This window comes from Microtus ochrogaster, unplaced genomic scaffold (genome assembly GCF_000317375.1).
Source record: "Microtus ochrogaster isolate Prairie Vole_2 unplaced genomic scaffold, MicOch1.0 UNK5, whole genome shotgun sequence".
Classification (NCBI taxonomy): Eukaryota; Metazoa; Chordata; class Mammalia; order Rodentia; family Cricetidae; genus Microtus; species Microtus ochrogaster.
The window spans coordinates 9,851,072-9,870,643 of record NW_004949103.1 but is presented as its reverse complement, the minus strand read 5'-3'; the positions used below and the strand labels follow the sequence as shown (position 1 = coordinate 9,870,643).

At 41.1% G+C, this 19,572-nt stretch overlaps 1 protein-coding gene across 10 annotated transcripts in view; it reads left to right on the top strand.

Annotated features, from left to right (window-relative positions):
• Ldb2 (LIM domain binding 2) overlaps positions 1-19,572 on the top strand; it is a 341,887-nt gene that overhangs the window by 270,349 nt on the left and 51,966 nt on the right. For all 10 annotated transcript variants that reach the window (XM_026788675.1, XM_013353331.2, XM_005365994.3 and 7 more), the window contains exons 3-5: positions 4,791-4,963; positions 12,050-12,172; positions 14,482-14,565. In XM_026788675.1, coding sequence (XP_026644476.1) covers positions 4,791-4,963; positions 12,050-12,172; positions 14,482-14,565 — 380 coding nt within the window. The remainder of the gene's footprint in view (positions 1-4,790; positions 4,964-12,049; positions 12,173-14,481; positions 14,566-19,572) is intronic.

Below are 19,572 nucleotides of genomic sequence, written 5' to 3'. Positions count from 1 at the left end.
CTCAATGTATCTGCTGATAGCTCCAAGTAAGACTGACAGAGTAGAAAGTGGGTTTGGCTTCCACACATCTAGCACCTTCCTCATGGAGGACTTCCGGTGGTTGAGTTTAAGTGGTAACAAGAGGGAAACACAGTAGACACTATACACGGCACTTGAGTCCAGGTCTTCACATCTAAAATAGCGCTGAATAAACCTTAGCTATTCCCAGACTAAATATATTTACCTACAAAGTTGAGTATTTGAACTTTCTTTGCAAACATTCCAATCCATTAATAATTTAATATGTGATTTCCTTTTCTCTTTCATGAACATACACATAAATAATATATAGTATTTTTCAATTACCTAGCATAACAGAAAATCTTCCTGTGTTTCTGACTCTCAACCCACTGGTGCTTCCTAACTTGAGGGACTTTGATCAAAATGTGTTAGGAAAACAGAATCCTTTTTATTATCTGCTATAATCTTAATCTCACTCAAACAAAACTTCAGGCCTTCCCATGGGAATACTGTGTAGATTTATACCTATCAATATTTAAATGATTTTGACTCCTGAAATTAAAACACAGGTAGAAAGGGTAAGTTCAGTATCTGCATGTGAACCTAAGTCATAACTGGTGTGGCTGATGAGTTAGCAGATCACTGAATCTCTGAAATATTCCTAGATCTTCAGAGTAGCTCGGTACATTGTTCTGTATGGTTGCATGGTTTTATACGTCAGTAGAATGTGCTAACCTGAGTGCATCCATGGTATAAACTTGTGCATTGGACTTGGGATTCAGAAGACATTGGTGAACAGTTCAGAATCACAAATTCAAGCTTAATCGTTATGAATTATCACACTGCACACTTAATAATGGTTGATTCTCCTGATAGAAGTGAATCTGAGAGATAGGATGAAGGTCTGCATTCATGCTTCTGGCACCACCACGGAGCTCTACACCTGCTCCAAGCTCAGAGAAATTTCACAAAGCAAATGAATGGCTGTACAGTGAGTTGGTGGTGAATACATAGATTTTGCTCTGGTGCACTGCATCCTTTATCAATTTATTTATTCATTTATTGAAGAAAGACCATCACTCTGTAGCCCAGCATGGCCCCAAACTTACGATACATCTCCTTCCTCACTTTTGTGAATGTTGGGATTATAAATGTGAACCACCACACATAACTCTACACAGAATTTATAAACTGCATTTTGTGTGCATGAGGGCATGCACGCACGTGCGCGTGCATGTGTGTGTTCCTGTCACTGGCTCCTTTATAGGATATGTGTTCTTTTCACACATCCTCTTTATGGTAAACAGAATAATGTCCCTCCAAAGATACCTATATCCTAATTTATTGTACAGGTGAAAGTTCCTTCATATGGCCAAAGCATCCTTCCTGGTTTGATTAGTATTGACTTTGAGATGGGGGAAATTATTACAGACTGTTTATGTGGGTCCAGTGTAATGGATAGGGACCAAACATGAAACATGGAAGCTAGGAAAACAGAAAAGAAAAAGAAACCCTATAAGGACTCCACCTGCTGCTGCTGGGTTTACAGATGACAAAAGAATTATAAACAAGGAACATAGGCAGCCTGTAAATGCTGAAAAGAACAAAACAAGAAAACAGCTTCCCCAGAGCCTCCTGAAGGGAAGCCACAGCTGCTGATGCCGTTTCATTAGTTGAGTGAGACCTGTGTTTGCCCATTTTCCTGTAAGAGGATAATATGTTTGTGAGGTTTAAAGCCACTGTGTTTGCAGTGATTTGTTATAGCAGCAGTGGGAAACTAATACAGTCACTGACATCCCTCTTAATCCCCTGCAGCTTTGCACAGCGTGTGTGCAGATACTCTGTTAGCTCTTGTCATTGATCCTCTCTGTCCCTTCCCTTCATCCGTGTTTGCTACCGTTTCCATGTTGGAACAGGATGCATTAACCAAGCTTTTCTGTTTGCAAACGACTGAAGCTTAACATAACTACCTTGAGACAAGAAGGAAAAATAAGGGAAAAGGAAGAAGAACAAGAAAGAACAGAAGGGAGAGGGCCAGGAGGGCACACGGTCCATAAATTGACTTCCAGCCTAGATGAGGGCTCAAATCAGCCCACCAATGATATGCTGCCTTGCTTTCTCTTTGTGTGTGGGCTTCTATATGCCCAGGATTTACACGTTTTTAGCGGGAACACTGCTTGTTTATTTCAGGAAATGATTCTGGAATGCAATTATTTCCTTTCATTCATTATTCTGCAAAGAAATAGCTTGTTGGGAGCATTTTATTTCTCCTCTCTATGACATCATCTGGAAATAGTTCTCCCTCCTGAAACCTAATGTTGGGTGGCAGATAGAGGACTCTCTTCTTCGGGTGACCTCTCCACACTTGCTGGCTAGGCTTCTCACGATAAGCTATTAGAATAGCTGGGCACAGTCCCCAAGCAGTATGGTTGAATTTTCTAGTTCTTCCTAAGGAGTTACCTAAACTGACACTTGGTAGCTATTCCACATTCTATAAACTGAAGCTGATCACAGGGACCAGAGTCACCAAATGTGAAAAGACAAAGTATAACAGGCATAGACAGCATTGCCATAGCTCAGCAGGGCCACCTGAGGGGCGGCACCCACAGTAAATAAAGGAACTCTATGTATAGTTCCTAACCACACCTGGGAAACATAATAGGGCAGTCTCACAAAGAAAGTGGGCGTGATAACACATGCCAGTCTCCAGGGCTTTTCCTAAGATATTAGAAGCCTTTCAATGCACGGAGTCATGTTTTATTCTAAATATGTTCTCTGTATGGCTTGGGCATTGTCTCGGGTTGAGAAAGTCATTACAAATTTAAGGGTAAAGTTGAGGGAATGTAAACTTCTTCCCATTCATTTTTTTTCTTAGACTGGGACTAAAGCTATGTTAATATATAGCGAAGTGTGCGATTGAGCAATTAAACTCCATATGATTTATAGAGAATAAACTACAATTGCGATGAATCCACTGGCAATTATTTGCCATAACCTTTTTTAATGTGACAATTCCTTGAATGTTATAGTGAAATATTTCACCCTTCAACTTCACTTTTATGGTGTGTATTTATTCTTAATAGTACAGATTCCAAATTGTCAAAATACTTGAGCTGATTTATGGTAATTAGCTTTAAGTTAGAACATTTGAAGTGCATTCAATTAATTTTATCTGTCTGGTGAAGTACAATAAGGTCCTCGGCTCTGGAAAGTTTTCTTTGTAATATTAGCTATGCATTTGCTGGGAGATGTGCTGGGCTCATATTACTCTCATTTGAATTTGATATTCAGAGAAGGAAATTGCACTATTTGGGATTAGTGAGTATTTAGGAAATGTATGTCTAAGGATTATTTGGGATAGCATCGCCGAGATCCTGGACCACTCGCTTATCGCACACTTGTTGATTGATTTTACCTATTGCAAATAGGAAGCAATAACAATGGCATAAATTATCCAAAGGTTTGGCATATGAATGTGGCTTCTTTCAGGATCATGTAACCGAACAGTTGGGCAAAAGATTCTCTCTAAACTTATTTTCCCCAAGTCCGTGTACAAAAGAGCTATAGACCCACATGGAGTGGATTAACAGTGATGCTTTTAAAATGAAATTAAATATTCTAAATTTCAGAAAATGATGTGTGATCTTTCCTAGCTAAAGCTTTTATTGATGGTTTATCCGAAATATTATTTTTGTCTTTGGGAGGTATTATATAGTGAATAGGAGAGATTTATTTAAACAAAAAACAAACTTTGGATTACTTGGGAGTGATCTTTAGGACTTTGCCTTTAAAATCTGCACAGAAGTAAAATTCCTGATATTATGAGTTGGGATTTCCTCTGTAAGAGGATTTCAAATCGCTACTAACGTGATGGCTAGTCCTGTGCTGGGAAGCCTCATAGATCAGAAAAGCCCAGCTACTAGAAATGCTCAAACTCCATGGAATAGAGGAGACTACTTTAGAGCAAGCAGAGGTACCAGGTTCTCCAGAACTGGGCCCTTTAGTGTAGTGATTATTTTATCTAGCACAAAAGCGAAGAGAAAAAGCAGAATCCACATGGTTATGATGCCTGAATGGAATGAGGTTACTTATCAGAATCCACATGGTTATGATGCCTGAATGGAATGAGGTTACTTCTCAGAGATCCTCTCAGCTTGACGCACCGCTGGGAAAGGCGGGTTTACTGATGTTTGCATACGTGGGGTTCAAGACTACTTACAAATCCTGTGACTTCATACCAATGTTTTTCTTGTCACCTTTTTGGGTCTTAATTAATTACTTCCTGTTTTGTTTTGTTTTGTTTCCTGAAACCCGAAGAGAAAATACTAATATATTTCACAAACTAAAAGGCAGTGTGGTATTAAAATTTATACTCCTGCTACTTATAAAACCAAAAACACATAGTCGGGTAATTAAGTTGTAAACAGCACATTGGACAAGCCAAACAGGTTGTCTGGCATTTGTTTTTCATAAAATATGTTCACTCAGAAACGTATATGAGGCTCCAAGTATAAGTGCACTGTTCCCATTATTTTCCAACTATTAACTCTTATTTTTTTGGTTTCAGTAGACATAAACCTCAGCGAAATGGTGGTCCATTTTTCCCAAATAGTTCGGGATTATAGTTTATTTCTTACAACCCAGATGGGTCATGGCTGTTTAGAAAGAGAAACGGCTCCTGGAATGTTTCCGAAGATGCCTGGCTCCAGGTGGCCACTGAGTGGGTGTGGGTTCATAGCATTGGTTGGCTCTGCATGTTCATGGCTTGCTCCTCTCTGTTTCTCTTGCAGCTATCGGCAGGACACTCATCCCCCGTTATTTTAGCACCGTGTTCGAAGGAGGGGTGACCGATCTGTATTACATCCTCAAACACTCAAAGGAGTCTTACCACAACTCATCCATCACGGTAGACTGCGACCAGTGTGCCATGGTCACACAGCACGGGAAGCCCATGTTCACTAAGGTATGGCCAGGCTTGGGTACAGACAGACCTAAGAGGAAAGGAATTCAGCTGCCTCTTCAGTTTAACAGCTGACAGAGGCTTTCTTTTCTATGCAAATAAACCTTTGATAACTGAAAGAATTCACGCAGTATTTGTGCTTGGTTATTTTGAAAGTGTTAAGAAATTTTAAATGTGAACAAACAAAGGGGATATTTCACTAGTTACACCTGAACTATTATCTGGCAGTTATCTGCAAACCAAAGGGGCAAACAGGGCTAGGATGCTTCCTCAGGGTTTCAGAGAGTCTAGAATTGCAAAGTATGTCAGCCAAGCAACTCAGCCATGAGCACAGTAGAGATAGAAGCTAGTTATAAAACTAAGAGGCAAAGAAGCGAGGGGCGGGCAGACAACACAGGATTTGAGGCCAAGTTCACAGTGTATGAAGGATATGAAATGTAAAAGAGAAGGGGCAGGGACTCAGCATCATCTTCTATGTATTTTTCACCTGTAATCTCTGCCACGGCTAGAATACCAGCATGTGGACTATCCCCCTCACTGAGGACCACTGGGTAGTATTAACACATGATCCGTGTATATCCCCTTCCAAGTGGGAGGAACAGTAATGGCCAGTGAGTCACAGAATCTAGTAAACAGAAGTTAATTGTTTATTTATTTTTGATGTGCTAAGCATTGAACTCAGGCCCTTGCATATGCTAAACACAAAGCTCTGCCCATGAGCTGTCTGTCAGCCCCACAGATACTTGCTTTAATGAATACTTGCTCATTTAATATAGACTAAAATCCCGCATGCATTTATTTCATTAATAGATAGCAGCTATCTCTTTTAGAACAAAACACAGACGACAACCCTCTCTGCCTACAAGGTGTTAGATTATCAGGATTAATTACCAAAACTCAAACTGCAAAACTGGAGAGGTGCTGCTGGTGTAATTTGCTTGAAGAATAATAAATCAGTGTTTTATATCAGTACCACTTGCCACAGTGGTGCGTGAGTCTTCTCAGTGCCTATGATGGTGTGTGACGCTAAAGGGACCTGGTGATGCAATCCAAAGGCAAGCCATCAGCTATCACTGACCCCGTGACATCTTGGTTTTGACAATAGGATTTTTTTTAATATGGTAAGGGCTGGGAGTTTTCTCTGCCTAATACTTTAACAGGGTGGGAAGGAATTCTTCAGAGAACTGCATCATAAGAATACTGAAGTCTATGCTGGGAAGAGAGTTTTTGCTTATGGGAGGAAATGGCCATTGGAATGAAGGTTTAATTTGCCCATGACTTACTCCATTCTGAAGATAAAGGATATTTTCATAACCATATAGATAAGATGCACGCACAGACCCAATTCCCTTCTATGATTACCAGGTCTGAGCAGCTCAGAGAGAGCCCCCCAAATGTTAACACTTTTAGCTGATTCAAATAAAAGACACTATCTCCTTACGCTCTGAGAGAAACAAAACGTGATAATTAAAACTTTTCCATCATTCAGAAATTGTGCTTAATGTCTGCAACCACTGAAAACTTTAAAAACCATTTTGTGACAGCCTTTTTTTTAAAAAAAATATTTAGTCAATTTCATTCTTTCCCAGGTCAGGTCCTAATTCATAAATGAGCATGTTGAGCTGCCCTGATGCTGTCGTATGGAATGTTTTAGACTTGTGTTAGGCCAATCTGTCTCTTCTGAGGAACCCACAAAGAACCATGAAGTGCTATTTTCATTCTAGTTAAGACACTGGGGTTTTCCTCTTGGCTGCATTCTTTTTCCTGAATGTCCCCTCTGTTCCCCAGGACTCCAGTGGGTTTTTTTTTCCCAAGGAAACAAGGCAATCACTAGAAAGACCTGAACACGGCTCCCTTGGCTCTGAGAGCATCAATTATTCGGACCACCCATGTCATCCAGCTTTAAGGCAGGCAGTATTATTTGCCTATTCCTGTAATGAATATTTCAATACTCTGATGAAATATATATCTCTTTCTAGGACATGTAGTTTCATTATAGGGACTTAATCCAGATGCTAATTATGCACATTTATTTTTAGGAAATTTGATATGATTCAAAGGATTCATTTTTCTTTTCTCTCTCTCTCTCTCCCTCCCTCCCTCCATCCATCCCTTCCTTCCTTTGTTCCCACTCCCTCCCTTCACCCCTTGATGCTTGCTATACTACTCTAAGAATCTTCCCAATTTTCCTTGTGTTCTTATGTTAATTAAAAATAATTCTGTTTCGGGTAATAAAGCACTATGGCTATTTTAAACAAACAATGAGCCAATGGCTTTTTGGTACCACGAAGAAAGGGAATTCTAAAGCAGCTGCTGACATTTTGGTCTTAGTCCTCGCGTTATTTAGCTCATTATGTGTCGGCAGCTCACATTGTTCTAATTTAGGTGATCACTAAGCTGTTTCTCCCCAAATAGCGTTTGACCCAATGGTGCTGAGTTGTTTTTATGAAAATTTGGTCAACTAGTGAATCAGAAATCAGTTACAGTTCTAATCAACAGAGATATTAAATAATCCTCAGGGGTATACTGAGCATTTTGTAATTTCCTGATACCAGGAACATTATAGATTAAGGATAAATATGTAATTGGAATTTTTAAATGCACATAATAAAGCCTTTCTTTTATGTTTTCAATTTCAAATCAAATAGAAAACAAGGCTTAATAATCAGAAAGGCATGCCGGGAGCCTTGCAGAGTCAAAGACTCTTGAGTTATATTCAAGGATGTGAAGAGGATACCGAGAGAGGCACTATAAATGCCACATTCTTGGGTTTTGCAAACTAAAACAGTAGTCACAGACACTACTGGATGGATACCTTCATCACTCCTGCCACCATGGGTTTATGAAGGTTTTCTTCTTTCAATTATTTATTATGAAATTATTTACTACTAGATATAACCTGGAAGCACATTAAATACGTTTCCTCTAAGCAAATGCTATTCAAGTGGATTTTTTTGACAATTGCTTCCCCATGCTTACCTTACCCGGCGTATCACATTATAGAATATAATTTCTCCTCTCTGTGTTAAGAACCCTATCTTCTTAATACACATTTATATATGTAATATCTCTAGGTAAAATTCAGAGGTCGCTTTTTAAATAGTATTTAAATAGCATTCTCTATTCTCCTCGTGCTGTTCACATATAAAGATAGAAAACTAAACATTACCACCTTTTAAAAAATGCACGGATTGTCTCATAGAAGCTGTGTGGGAACCGTTGAATTATACAATGCTATGGTCAATATTACTTCATTAGTAAGAGACAGGAAGGGGTTAAAAAGCTACTGGGTAGTTTGAGAAATGTTCTTTTTTACTTTTCTTGTTCCTGGCCTAGTCTCAAGCTAGCTAGCACGTGATCGACCGAATGCCTGCCAGCCTCTTTCTTGTTGATCCTCCGGAGACCATCTGTGCTGGGGGCATTGATTAGAGTGTGTCTGCTGGGATTACATCTTTTCTGTTGCCATGCCAACTAATCAGCTGATTTTGGTTACCACAGAAACAAAATGTCAGAGCTCACAGTACGGTAACATGAATTCAGCACAACAGAAAATGTTTTCTTAATTGGGGACCCTTTTGATTTTTGGATTCCAACAGAAAGGCAGGGTTTTTGTTTTTTTTTTTTTAAAGGCCAGCATTAGATAAAAGCTGCATTAACTGTATTCGTTAATAAGTGAATACAGATATTTTTGAAATGAGAAAAACATTACTTCTATTTTATTAGCTATGCTTATTTTTTTAAAATATTTTCTAACAAAGGAGTCATACATTCCTTCATATGTACCTCTGTTATGGTTCCTGGTGGTTGCATAGAAAACAAACCACAAAGCCTTTGGTTTCACTTAGCTTCCATTACAGAAGGGGGGGTTCGTCTCCCCAAGTCTTCGGATGGTTCTGCATGTATAATCACTTCGAGAAAAGAGCAATGACCAAAATTTTCCTCTGTCTTTCAATTTTGAAAGACATTTAATTTCCTCTAAAAATAAACCTGTTGTAATGAACCGGGACACGATTTTCAGGATTCCCACTTTCGCTTAGTGTGCCCTGGATAAAGTGGACCCATTTGACTATGAAGGGAGACCAAGACTTGTGGCAATTTTTCGTTTTGTAGGCCCGAGACAGTTTGTCTGCATAAGAAGGCCCAACTAGTTTGCTGTGTCATAGTAAACAAAAGACACACTTGACCTTGGCCCTGCAGATGCTCAGATGAGCAGTACCTCAAGACTGTCGGCTGATGTTCTCATCGTGAAGCTTGGTTCTAGTAGAAGCAAACCAGAGCCTTTATCTGCCCTGACCCTGTGGTTGGCAGAAAGAAACCAAGCAGATTATATGATAATAACAATAACAACAACAGTAATAATAATCCTGAAATTTAGCCAGGTTAATATTTGTTTGACCATCCAATAATACCATTTCTAAGAGCCTTGCAAATGTGGGTTTTCCCATTAATAGTTGACTATCACAACCCTCCCTTCTGTGAAAGCTGCCACTGCAGGTGATTGCTATAACATTAACACCCCGATGGTGCGGGTAAGAAGTTCATTGGTTTAGTCTTCATGGTACTTTGTTGAAAACTTTGATACATTAATTCCAGTGCTCCAGACGTGTGTGGAAGAATAGTTTGGGAACACCGATGACATCTCCATTTCTGCTCCCATAACACTCGTGGCTATGATGCCGAAAGCCAGGCTCAGCACACAACCCCTCTCAGAGTTTTAGGGCAGGGTGCCCACATGTCTGAAATTACTCACAAGTTCTGTTAATTGGATCCAAGGTAGAAGTCTTCACCTAGATTAGCAATAATTATCTCCCTGTGTCCCAGAGATCTTTGATAAAAATGAAGATGGCAAATCCATCTTTTTTGAGCAAAGCCCTATTAAACTCTCCATGGTAATTCAAACAGACAAGGTTTAGATTGTGTAAAGAAGCCATCTACTCCCATCAGAGTACGTGGAAAGCCCCCATTATTGCCTGTGACTGTCAGAACTTCCAAAATTGTATTATTTCAAGAGGAGAAAGATTATCGATAGCTCGTGAAAGCTTGTTATAAACTGTGAACCGCCATCTTTCTGGACTATAGCTTCGCGGATTAATTTTGCACATTGCTTCAGACATTTGCATAGTTGTGTTAACTAGGAAATCTTTCTGCCAGAAAGTCTGAGTAGAGACTCGGCTTATTAAAGAGGAGAGAATGGATGGAGTCTAGAAGCTCAATTCCTCTTAATTCGGATCAAATCCCCAGAGATACTTCCTGTGATCTACAACTCAGCGTGGCCATGGTGGCCATGACTGAAATCTCTCTTCCCCTTGGTTCTGTTTATCTACTCAGCTACATCTTACAATCTTACTATTTGTGCCAGGCACAGTATCCAGCATTCTACATATAGAATTCCCTGAAATGTGTCTCCTCAATAATTCTAGTTATGTTATTGTCTTGGTTCTGTTGATAAGGAAAATGCATTTGGTTTTCCCCAAGCTACAGCATGAGAAAAGTAGAGTCAGAATTCCAATCCAGTAACATCTGTTTTCAAAGCCTCCATGCACTACGGCACTCCTTCCCCAGAGCTAATAAGGGTTTACTAACTAGTTGGAACGATGTATGCTCTCCTTTCCTTACTGGCTCATAGTTGAAACAGAAAAATAGTGTGTGTTGTTTTGTATTACTTTCTTCCCTTTCAAAGTCATTGTGCTAAGAATAATACGAATATGAAAAGTTAAAAATGCATTTGTCACCGATTATAAGGAAAGAGAGACTCTGGCCTTCTGTTGCTTTATTAATCACATATGTTCTTAGGGAGGTGAGAGACTAGCCATCCCTTTATGTAATATAAACAGGACTTGCCACTGTTGATGTGATCAGTGTATTTTCTAAACAGCCCTCTATTTTCCATGTATCAATAACTGGTATTGCTGCACTGGATTGAGTATTACACTTTGGAATTCCCCTTTGGAAATGAAGACCCACTCTTGATGGGTAACTTTGCAATAATTCATACCTGAGGGTGAATTATTGTCCCATTGTCTTATGGGAAACTTTCTCCCAAATTCGGGAAACCAAAGATTTGGGGAGCATTTCGAAGTCCGATAGAGACCTTATGTAAGGAAAAGTCTTGTGAATCCACGAGTATAACCCCCGCTAAGAATCCTAGCAATTGTGGATACCTAGTCTGAACTGGCCATCTCCTATAATCAGATTGGTGACTACCTCAGTTGTCATCAGAGAGCCTTCATCCAGTAACTGATGGAAACAGATAAAGAGACCCAAAGCCAAACGTTTGGCTAAGCTCAGGGAATCCCACTGAAGAGAGGGAAGAAGGATTGTAGGAGCTAGAGGGTCAAGGACATTACAAGGAAACCCACAGAAACAGCTAATCCGGCTCATAGGAACTCACAGAGTCTGAACCAACAACCAGTGAGCCTGCACAGGGTCATGCAAGGCCCTCTACATATATGTGACAGTTGTATAACTTGGTCTACTTGTGGAACTCCTAGCAGTGGGAACAAGGCCTGACCCCAATGCTTTGGCTGGTTTTTGGGAACTTATTCCTCACAGTGGGTTGCCTTGCCCAGCCTTAATACAAGAGGAGGTACTTAGTCTTACTGCAACTTAGTATGTTATGCTTTGTGATACCCATGAGATGCTTGCCCCTTGCTGAACAGAAAGAGAGGAGTAGTGAATTGAGGGATACAGAGGGGAGGAGGGAAGGCAATGAGAGGAAAGGACAGAAGGGAATGTAGAACAAACAAACAAATAGATAAATAAATACTATGGCTGAGGCACCCATGAAAATGAAGGTGGTCAGAGAAGGTAAACTTTGAACTAATATCGCTAGGAGATGGATGTTTCTAAGATGAAAATTCAGAATCATGAAAAGTTTCATTGGTAGTAGAGTGACTGGTACTTGTGGCTAGTAAGCAACTGAGCAACCTTCTGAACCTGTTGATGATAGAGCTGATACTTGTCCCTGTGTATCATGGGTACACTGCCTGAGGACCTCAGTGGATACTATATTTGGGTAGTTGATATGAGTTATAAACTATTGCTTGTATGAACTGCATAGCAAACGAGTGTGCTGTTTGTCACCCCTAGGTATGCACAGAAGGCAGGCTGATCTTGGAGTTCACCTTTGATGACCTCATGAGAATAAAAACGTGGCACTTTACCATCAGACAGTACAGGGAGCTGGTCCCCAGAAGCATACTAGCCATGCACGTAAGTAATAGTCTCTTTTCTTCTTATTCCCTCTGCTTCATACTCAGCAGGGAAACACAGTTTGTTCTGTCTGAACAAATTCCCGCTATCACTACACCTTAGACAAGGAGTTCTAAGTATTCAGTCTTCCCCTCAATCATTTGAATGCATAAGTTCTTTTTTGCTTCCTTTGTTTCCAAGCTTGTGAGAGGTTTTTCATATGTTAGGAAGTTTCCCTTGACGAATGGTTTTTATTTTCTTCAGCTGCAGTAAGCCTGTAGCAGATATTTTTCTATTTGGGTGTATGAATCTCTTACCTGTAATGAGAATGTGAACTAAAACAGGAAGTGGGAGCAGCTTCCAGTTCTGACTAGAACCACCTGACCGGAAATGAGGCTCCTATCCTCTGGATCTATTGGTTCTTCCTAAATATGGTACCATGACATGGCTGGAATGGGGACAGGGACATGCAACAGAATCAGACTTCATGACCTGATGCATTCATGGCCCTGAGAATTCAAAAGAGAACAAAATAACTGCAGATTCCATTTACCGAATTTATTAAACCAAAACTTTTGCTGAAAATTTAATATGTAACTATCACTCAGGGGTTGGCTTATTAACTATTATTATTTCCAAAGCAAGGAAGGAGATGGTCTAATGTCTTTCAATCTGAATATGGCAAAACCAAGGTTGTGACCCACTTAGTTCTGAATTCAAAACTCTGTCCCCAGCTTTGGACTTCATGCTCTTTCTCTAGACCTCTGATCTCAGCCTGGTCCTCCCTACCTATTAACCTTACCTCCGCCTTTCTGGTGACATCCGGCCTTCTGCTGTGCCGTGCCGATTTCCACTCCTTCAGATTCACCACGCTTCAACTCCATCAGCACTTTCAAAGCAAGTGTGACACTTCCCACTCTTCCGGAAGAAGTGTGGTTTACCAACATTGCTTTTCTTCTCAAAATACACCAGAAAGCATCAGAAGAGTGTAGATGAGAGCTGAGGCCATACATGAGGAGCTCATGATGCTATATTGCCGCTCATGAGAGCCTTGTATAACTGATGTGATGTCCCTGGACTTGTAGCCCTTCATCCATACAGTGGTGTGTTTCTGAGTGTGCCTTGGAGACCTGGCTTGAGACTCAAGCGTTAACGACTGCAGAACATTCAGAATGATGCTTGGGTCATTTAGGATATCAGTAGGTGTTGTTGATCTGTTCTCAGCAGCAGCAGAAACATTAGAACAACATCCTTCCATCTTTGGTTGCTGTCCAATTACAATACAAGCTGCTTGTTGTTACCCATGGCACAACTTGAGTCCACATAGATTCAGATCTTCCCATAGAGGGTCAATGTCCATAAGACTCTATTTCAAAATTGACTGGAAACTATTACTCCATAGTCATTTTCATCTATATTTTTATCTATGATTACAAATAAGAATGATATTATCACTGAACAAAAAATCACAGGCAAGAATAAGGTTCTATTAGTTATACCTGATGTGGTCTTGTGAGCACAGATATGAAGAAAAGCCTGTTTATTTAACTCTCCCTATGCATGGAATGAATTTGATGAGAAAGAAGCAGAGTGAAGAGGATCAACCATGTAACTTACTTTCCTATGCAATGAAATTTTTTTTGTTGGGGGTCTGTCCAAATATAATATTTGGGCTGATCTGTGACACTTTATATCTCATGATACTTTGAAAAATGTGATACCTATCTTTTTCATCCCATAGGAAGAAGGACATTGAGAACATGATTTTAAACCTCAGTTTAGTGAGGTGGGGGTTCTAAAATTCTATTTCTTCACATACTCTGAATACATATATATTGGATTTTGGCATGATATATTATTGCATCATATATTTTGTGATAGCTGCAAGTTTTCAAATGCATCCTACATCCTGGATGGTAAAAATACCACCCCTATCTCAGCAGGGAAGAAGCATGGCTCTGCCAAGTTCAGAGACATCTCTTTCTGTGGTTCAGACTAGAGTTCTTCCGGCAGAGCTCAGGGACTTCCATCTGAAGACACAGAGCCAGGGTCTCTCACAGAGAAAGCGATGCCTTTTTCTCTTGGATCAAATGCTCATCTGAGGCAGTTTGGTTTTCTAGTCTTGCAGAAATAATTTCAAAATGTCCTTGAGTACTAGATGGAAGTGACCTCCAGATGTAACTTAAATTCTCTCCAGCAGTCTCTACCCCCAAGACAGGTCAATTGTGTCAAGAGTGCGTGTCTCAGCAGCGACAGCACAGTCTGATGTTTTCATGAGATCATCTCATAGAAGTGAAATATGTAATTTTTCCTCCCTCTCCTCTGTTTAGGCACAAGATCCTCAGGTCCTGGATCAGCTGTCCAAAAATATTACCAGGATGGGTCTAACAAACTTCACCCTCAACTACCTCAGGGTAAGACTGATTGAGTGATTCTATTACTTTATTGAATTTGGAAAAAGAACTTTAGTTTTTTTTTGTGTGTTTGCTTGTTTGTTGTCTAATGTATCCTAAACCAAAGAGTTAAATGAAGTATAAGCTAGGCTGGGTAAACAGACCATAATCCCAGCTGTTTAGGGGGCTGAGGTAGGAGGATGGTAAGTTCAAGGCTCTGTGCGGTATAGAATAAGTTTAAGGCTGTCCTTGGGAACTTAATGAGATCCTACCTCAAATTAAAATAAAAATCACAGTAAGAGACCTGTGTATATAATATAGCTCAATGGTGGAGTGTTTCCCTAGCACATGAGGGGCCCTGGATTCTATTCCAAGTGCTCATTTTTATTTAGTTAATTATTTAATTAATTAGTAAAACCAAGTATACACTGCAGAGATGCATATTCTATGCCCCCTGCTGTTTGGTATGGTGTGGTTTCTGTGTGTGTGAGAGAAAGCGAGTGAGTGAGTGTGTGTACATATAGTAGTAGTAGAAGTTGAGGTTTAATTAATAATTAACAAAGCATCAGATCTGCACTCAGGGTTGACTTTGCTTATAAGTTGTGTAACCCTTAGAATTCATTACTCAAATGGAAGCCATATCCTTATTCTATAAATGTTTTGGCAGTACTTATGAAGTTGTATCCACTTTCTAATGTAGTATTGTTTGAATTTACTGCCTCTATGTATTCATCCTGGAACTCCTCCTAAGGGAATCAGTGTGCCACTTGAGGCAAGTAACCAGAGCTATAGAATCTCCTAGAGAAAGTAGACTCAGTGCTGGGATACAGGCATTTCTAGGCCTTAGAAATTCTCTGTTTAACATGGCATTGGTTTGGTTTTTGTTGTCGTTGTTGTTATTGTTTTTGCTTTTGTTTTGATATAATTTCTTTTTATTTTTAAATATTAAGTGTTTTAAACAACATGTCTTACCTATCCAATGCTAGGAGCCTCCATATTTGTTCTAAATGAGTTACAGCCATCACACCGGTTTGATGTAGAATTCCAATAGTCAAGTTACCAGTGGCATATCTGCTTTCATTCACAAAATGAGCATTGTGCTCCAGAATCCTGAGAAAGTGGTGGCCACTTTGCCCCCGATACATTATCTCCTTACTGTGCAGCAATTTGACTCACCAGGGCCCCCCCTCCCAGCAGAGCTGATGCTTTGGCTTCTCTCCCCACCAGTTTTCTTGCGGTCTGTGGGTTCTGTTTTGTACTCTGCATGTTCTGGGTCCAAGCCTTGCACCTGCTGAAATGCAGTCGGCCTTGGCCAGGCTCACTCTTCTATGTGGTGGAAGTCGTGTTCCGTTTCACTCACATATTTCTAGACACGGAAGATACAAAGGATAAAGCTATCCTCTGCCACTAAGAAATTCTTCCCTATGGGCTGAGACTCATAAAAGGAAGACAGTGCAGAGCAGTAAATACCACAATGGAAGTTTCCAGAAGGAAACAAAAACACTTCAGGGAGAAAAATCATTCTGGAGAAGGCTTCATGTGAAAGGTGATTCCATGAGTGGAGTGGGGAAAGCTAGAAACATGAAAATCAAAGGCCAGGGCAGGACATTTCCATTATACAGAAAAGAGAATTTACACCAGAAGGTGGGGCATATGTGAGCCATCTGAGAATTGGGCAGGTTTTGTACTCAGTATTCCTAGTGAGGAGCCAGGAGAAGTGAGAGGGTAGGTCTTGTCTGACTGGTTGCTGGACTGGACAAACTATTTCATGATGAGGAAGTTCTGGAAGAATTCTGGTTCTGGATTGACAGAGAAGATCCTCTCTATAGCCTAAAGCATCTGGAACCAAAACCAGACCTGGCAAAAGGCAGAATCAGTTGGGCTCCCCACCAACTCATCCATCACCCTCACAGTCATAACAGTCCTGAAATATTGTGCAAAATCTGCCCAGTAGGGTAGGAGGCACATGTGTCCTCAGCCAGGCACCTGAACTCTGTCCCCAAGCCTCTTAATGCTGCATTCAAACCAGCTATGCTTGGGTGTGGCGGGCTATGGGGGTGGGGAGCTGTACCTGGGGATGGCGCATTTGTTATAGCCCTAGGCACAGACCCCACCTAGCTTCCCTTCTCCACTGCACTATCTCTCATAGGGGACCAGAAGAAGTGAAAGCTATAGATGCCCCCTCTCAGAAGAACTGCCTTCCATGCCCTGGCCTCAGCTGGCCTGCATGGGGTTCAGGGACTCTGGAGCTGGTCCAGACTCTGTGACTAATCCTCTGGTGAGATCCTAGGCAGACTCTTGGTGACATCTGTTAGCTGCTTTGAATATAGATTGACAAGTACCAAGATTTTCCCCATCTCCCCTCCCTGGCCTCTCCCAGGTATCTGTAAATGATCAACTTTCACTGTGCAGTCAGGACGCTCCAGGTCACCACACTCTACAGTCCTGAAGGCTGGGAATAAGGGCTGACCTTCTCTCCTGACTATGAAGTCAGGAACCCCCTGGAGTAGGGGAACTCTCCCAAGCTACCACTTCAGTGTGGGGCTGGCAATGTGCCAGGTTCTGTACCACAAACCTCCCAACCTAGAAGTCTAGAAGTCTTGTCCATGGTCACCATCCTCAGGAGAAAATGAGCTACGGACAAGATACATACGTGATGTAAGTCACCCACCCAGCTTTCCATACCACATGGCGGAACTAGGAAGTTGAACTGAGGCAGCCTGCTGGGGCACCATGGGTTTCGCACCACAACTCTGCCAGTCTACTGGTGGAAATGGACGCTGGTCCTGATAGGAAGAGAGGTGCGGCCAGCCCCTGTAGCATGGCAGCCATCAGAATTTTCAGCAAATGGGTTATGCTTTCTTCTTTCCAGGCCCCTATACAATCTGATTCACTGCCCGTCACACAATTTCTGCCCTTCTCTCCCGTCTAAGTATCCCAGGCCAGATTTTCTCATCCGGCAGGATGTATTCTTCTGTACTTTACACAGGGTCTCTCTCTTAGCCTTCCTGGAGTCCTCAGCACATGGTCAAAGCTGGGTTACTGCAAGTCTCCTTGACAGACTACACTCTACTCCCTTAGCTCCTGTTCCAAGGTCTAAGCCACGTGAACTCTCCTAAGTTCCAGGGAAATGTCGCTTGAGTGAACAGTTAGCAGATGGTTTGTTAAATGATAGATTTGATTTTGAGTGACAGCAAAAAAAAATAAAAAAAAAACCTGTATGATTAATTTTCAAAGTCACTCCTAGAATTTCACCATGGAAACAAAGCGGCAGAGAAGTGGGTAGGATGGTGTTGAAGACTAAAAGGAACCTCTAGGTCTCTCCAATGTGCAGAATTCCCGCATAGAGACCGACTCTGACTTTCCAGTGTCAATTTTTTATTCACTTGCATTTCCATTTGCTCTTTCTCATTAGAAAGTTTTACACTAACTATCACTCCCCTGTCGTTATTTTGGGAAGGCATTCTTTCCACTCTGAAGAACAGATTTTTTTTTAAGTGAGTAATTTATTTTGTCTACTTCCCTTGGTCTGGTTTTCTTAGCAGCTGTGAGATATATTTTGTGTTTTAAGGGCTATAGTTGACAGAATGTTAAGGCAATTATTATCCCGAGTCTTAACTAAGCGACATTCCTTTTGTATATTCTCTAACTCTAGATCCATCCATATGCACAATTTCTGCTTTCATGCAATTAGATTGCATGTGACTTCCTTTTAAAAAATATTTACATTTTAGTTTTTGCTTTTAATTATATATGTATATGTCTGTGCTGGGCTCTGTGAACATGAGTGTAGGTACCTATAGGGACCAGAGGTGTCAGATGTCTCTCAAGCTGTAGTTATAGGTCATTGTGGGTGCTGGAAACTGAACTCAAATCGTCTGCAGGAGTAGCAAACACTCTTAAGTGCTGAACCATCTCTCCAAACCCAACATACGGTTTCTTATTATTGCCTAGTGAACAATGGCATCATAGTAACCATTTATAATAGCCACAGACACTCAGGTATGGATGGTGACAATGTTTGTTTAATTATCTAATGTGAAACGTGAAGCCATCATCAAATTCTTTAATGCTTTCCCCTGAACTCCGTCACACCTGCTCCTCTTCGTTGTGTTTCCGGACAGAGGGTTAAACTACCAGTTCCGTTCTCGTTGCTATGGTCTGGAGCAAGCCGCTTAAGTTCCCTGATCCTCAGTTTCTTCCTCTGACAGTTAGGAATGTGATGTCTGGCAAAATGGCCACGAAGACTTCATTAGAAGCCGACGCATGGGGGAGTTAACATTTATATTTATATAAACATTTATATAAATATCAGGCCCGTGTGCAGTAAGTCAGAGTCCAACTTCCACCACTGTCATTGATTATTTCGTGATATTTATCGAGTGTCTTTGCTTCTCAGAGCCCTGCCGTCTGCACGGGTGAAGGGTTCTGTTCATTACGCATCCCAGCATCTATGTCACGGGTCAGCGTGACAGTGACAGAGCATGTGGCGAGTCCTTTCCGGACCCTGGATTAGTGCTCCAGGAAACTGAGTGTGCTTTGCTGCATCTGTTGACTTCTTTGGATTGGTCACAGCTTTGACTTCTTTTGGGGAGCTCTGAAACCATACAGAAAATCAGAAGAAACAGGAAGGAGAGAGGGAGAAGGGACGGGAGAATGATGTGGGGTATGGGAGAGAGGCCAAGATGTGTGTCATATATGCTTCTGCTCCTGTCAGCGATCTGAATGTGGGGTGTCCCCGATATGCTCATGTGTTTGAAACTTGGGCTCCAGTTGGTGCACTGCTTTTAACGTTGTGGAAGCTTGGGGAGGTAGAGGATTGCTGAAGGAAGTCAGTCACTGGAGGAAGGCTGTGAGGTTTGATAGTATCTCCACTTTCTCTCTGCACCCTGCTTCCCAGCTGCACACACGACATGACTCTCTCCGCTATGCCTTCTCCTCAGTGATAAACTGCGGCGGGCTTCTTGACCGGCGAGGAAGAAACACCACCACACAAGGATTCTTCTCAGATCACGCTTTACTGGAGTG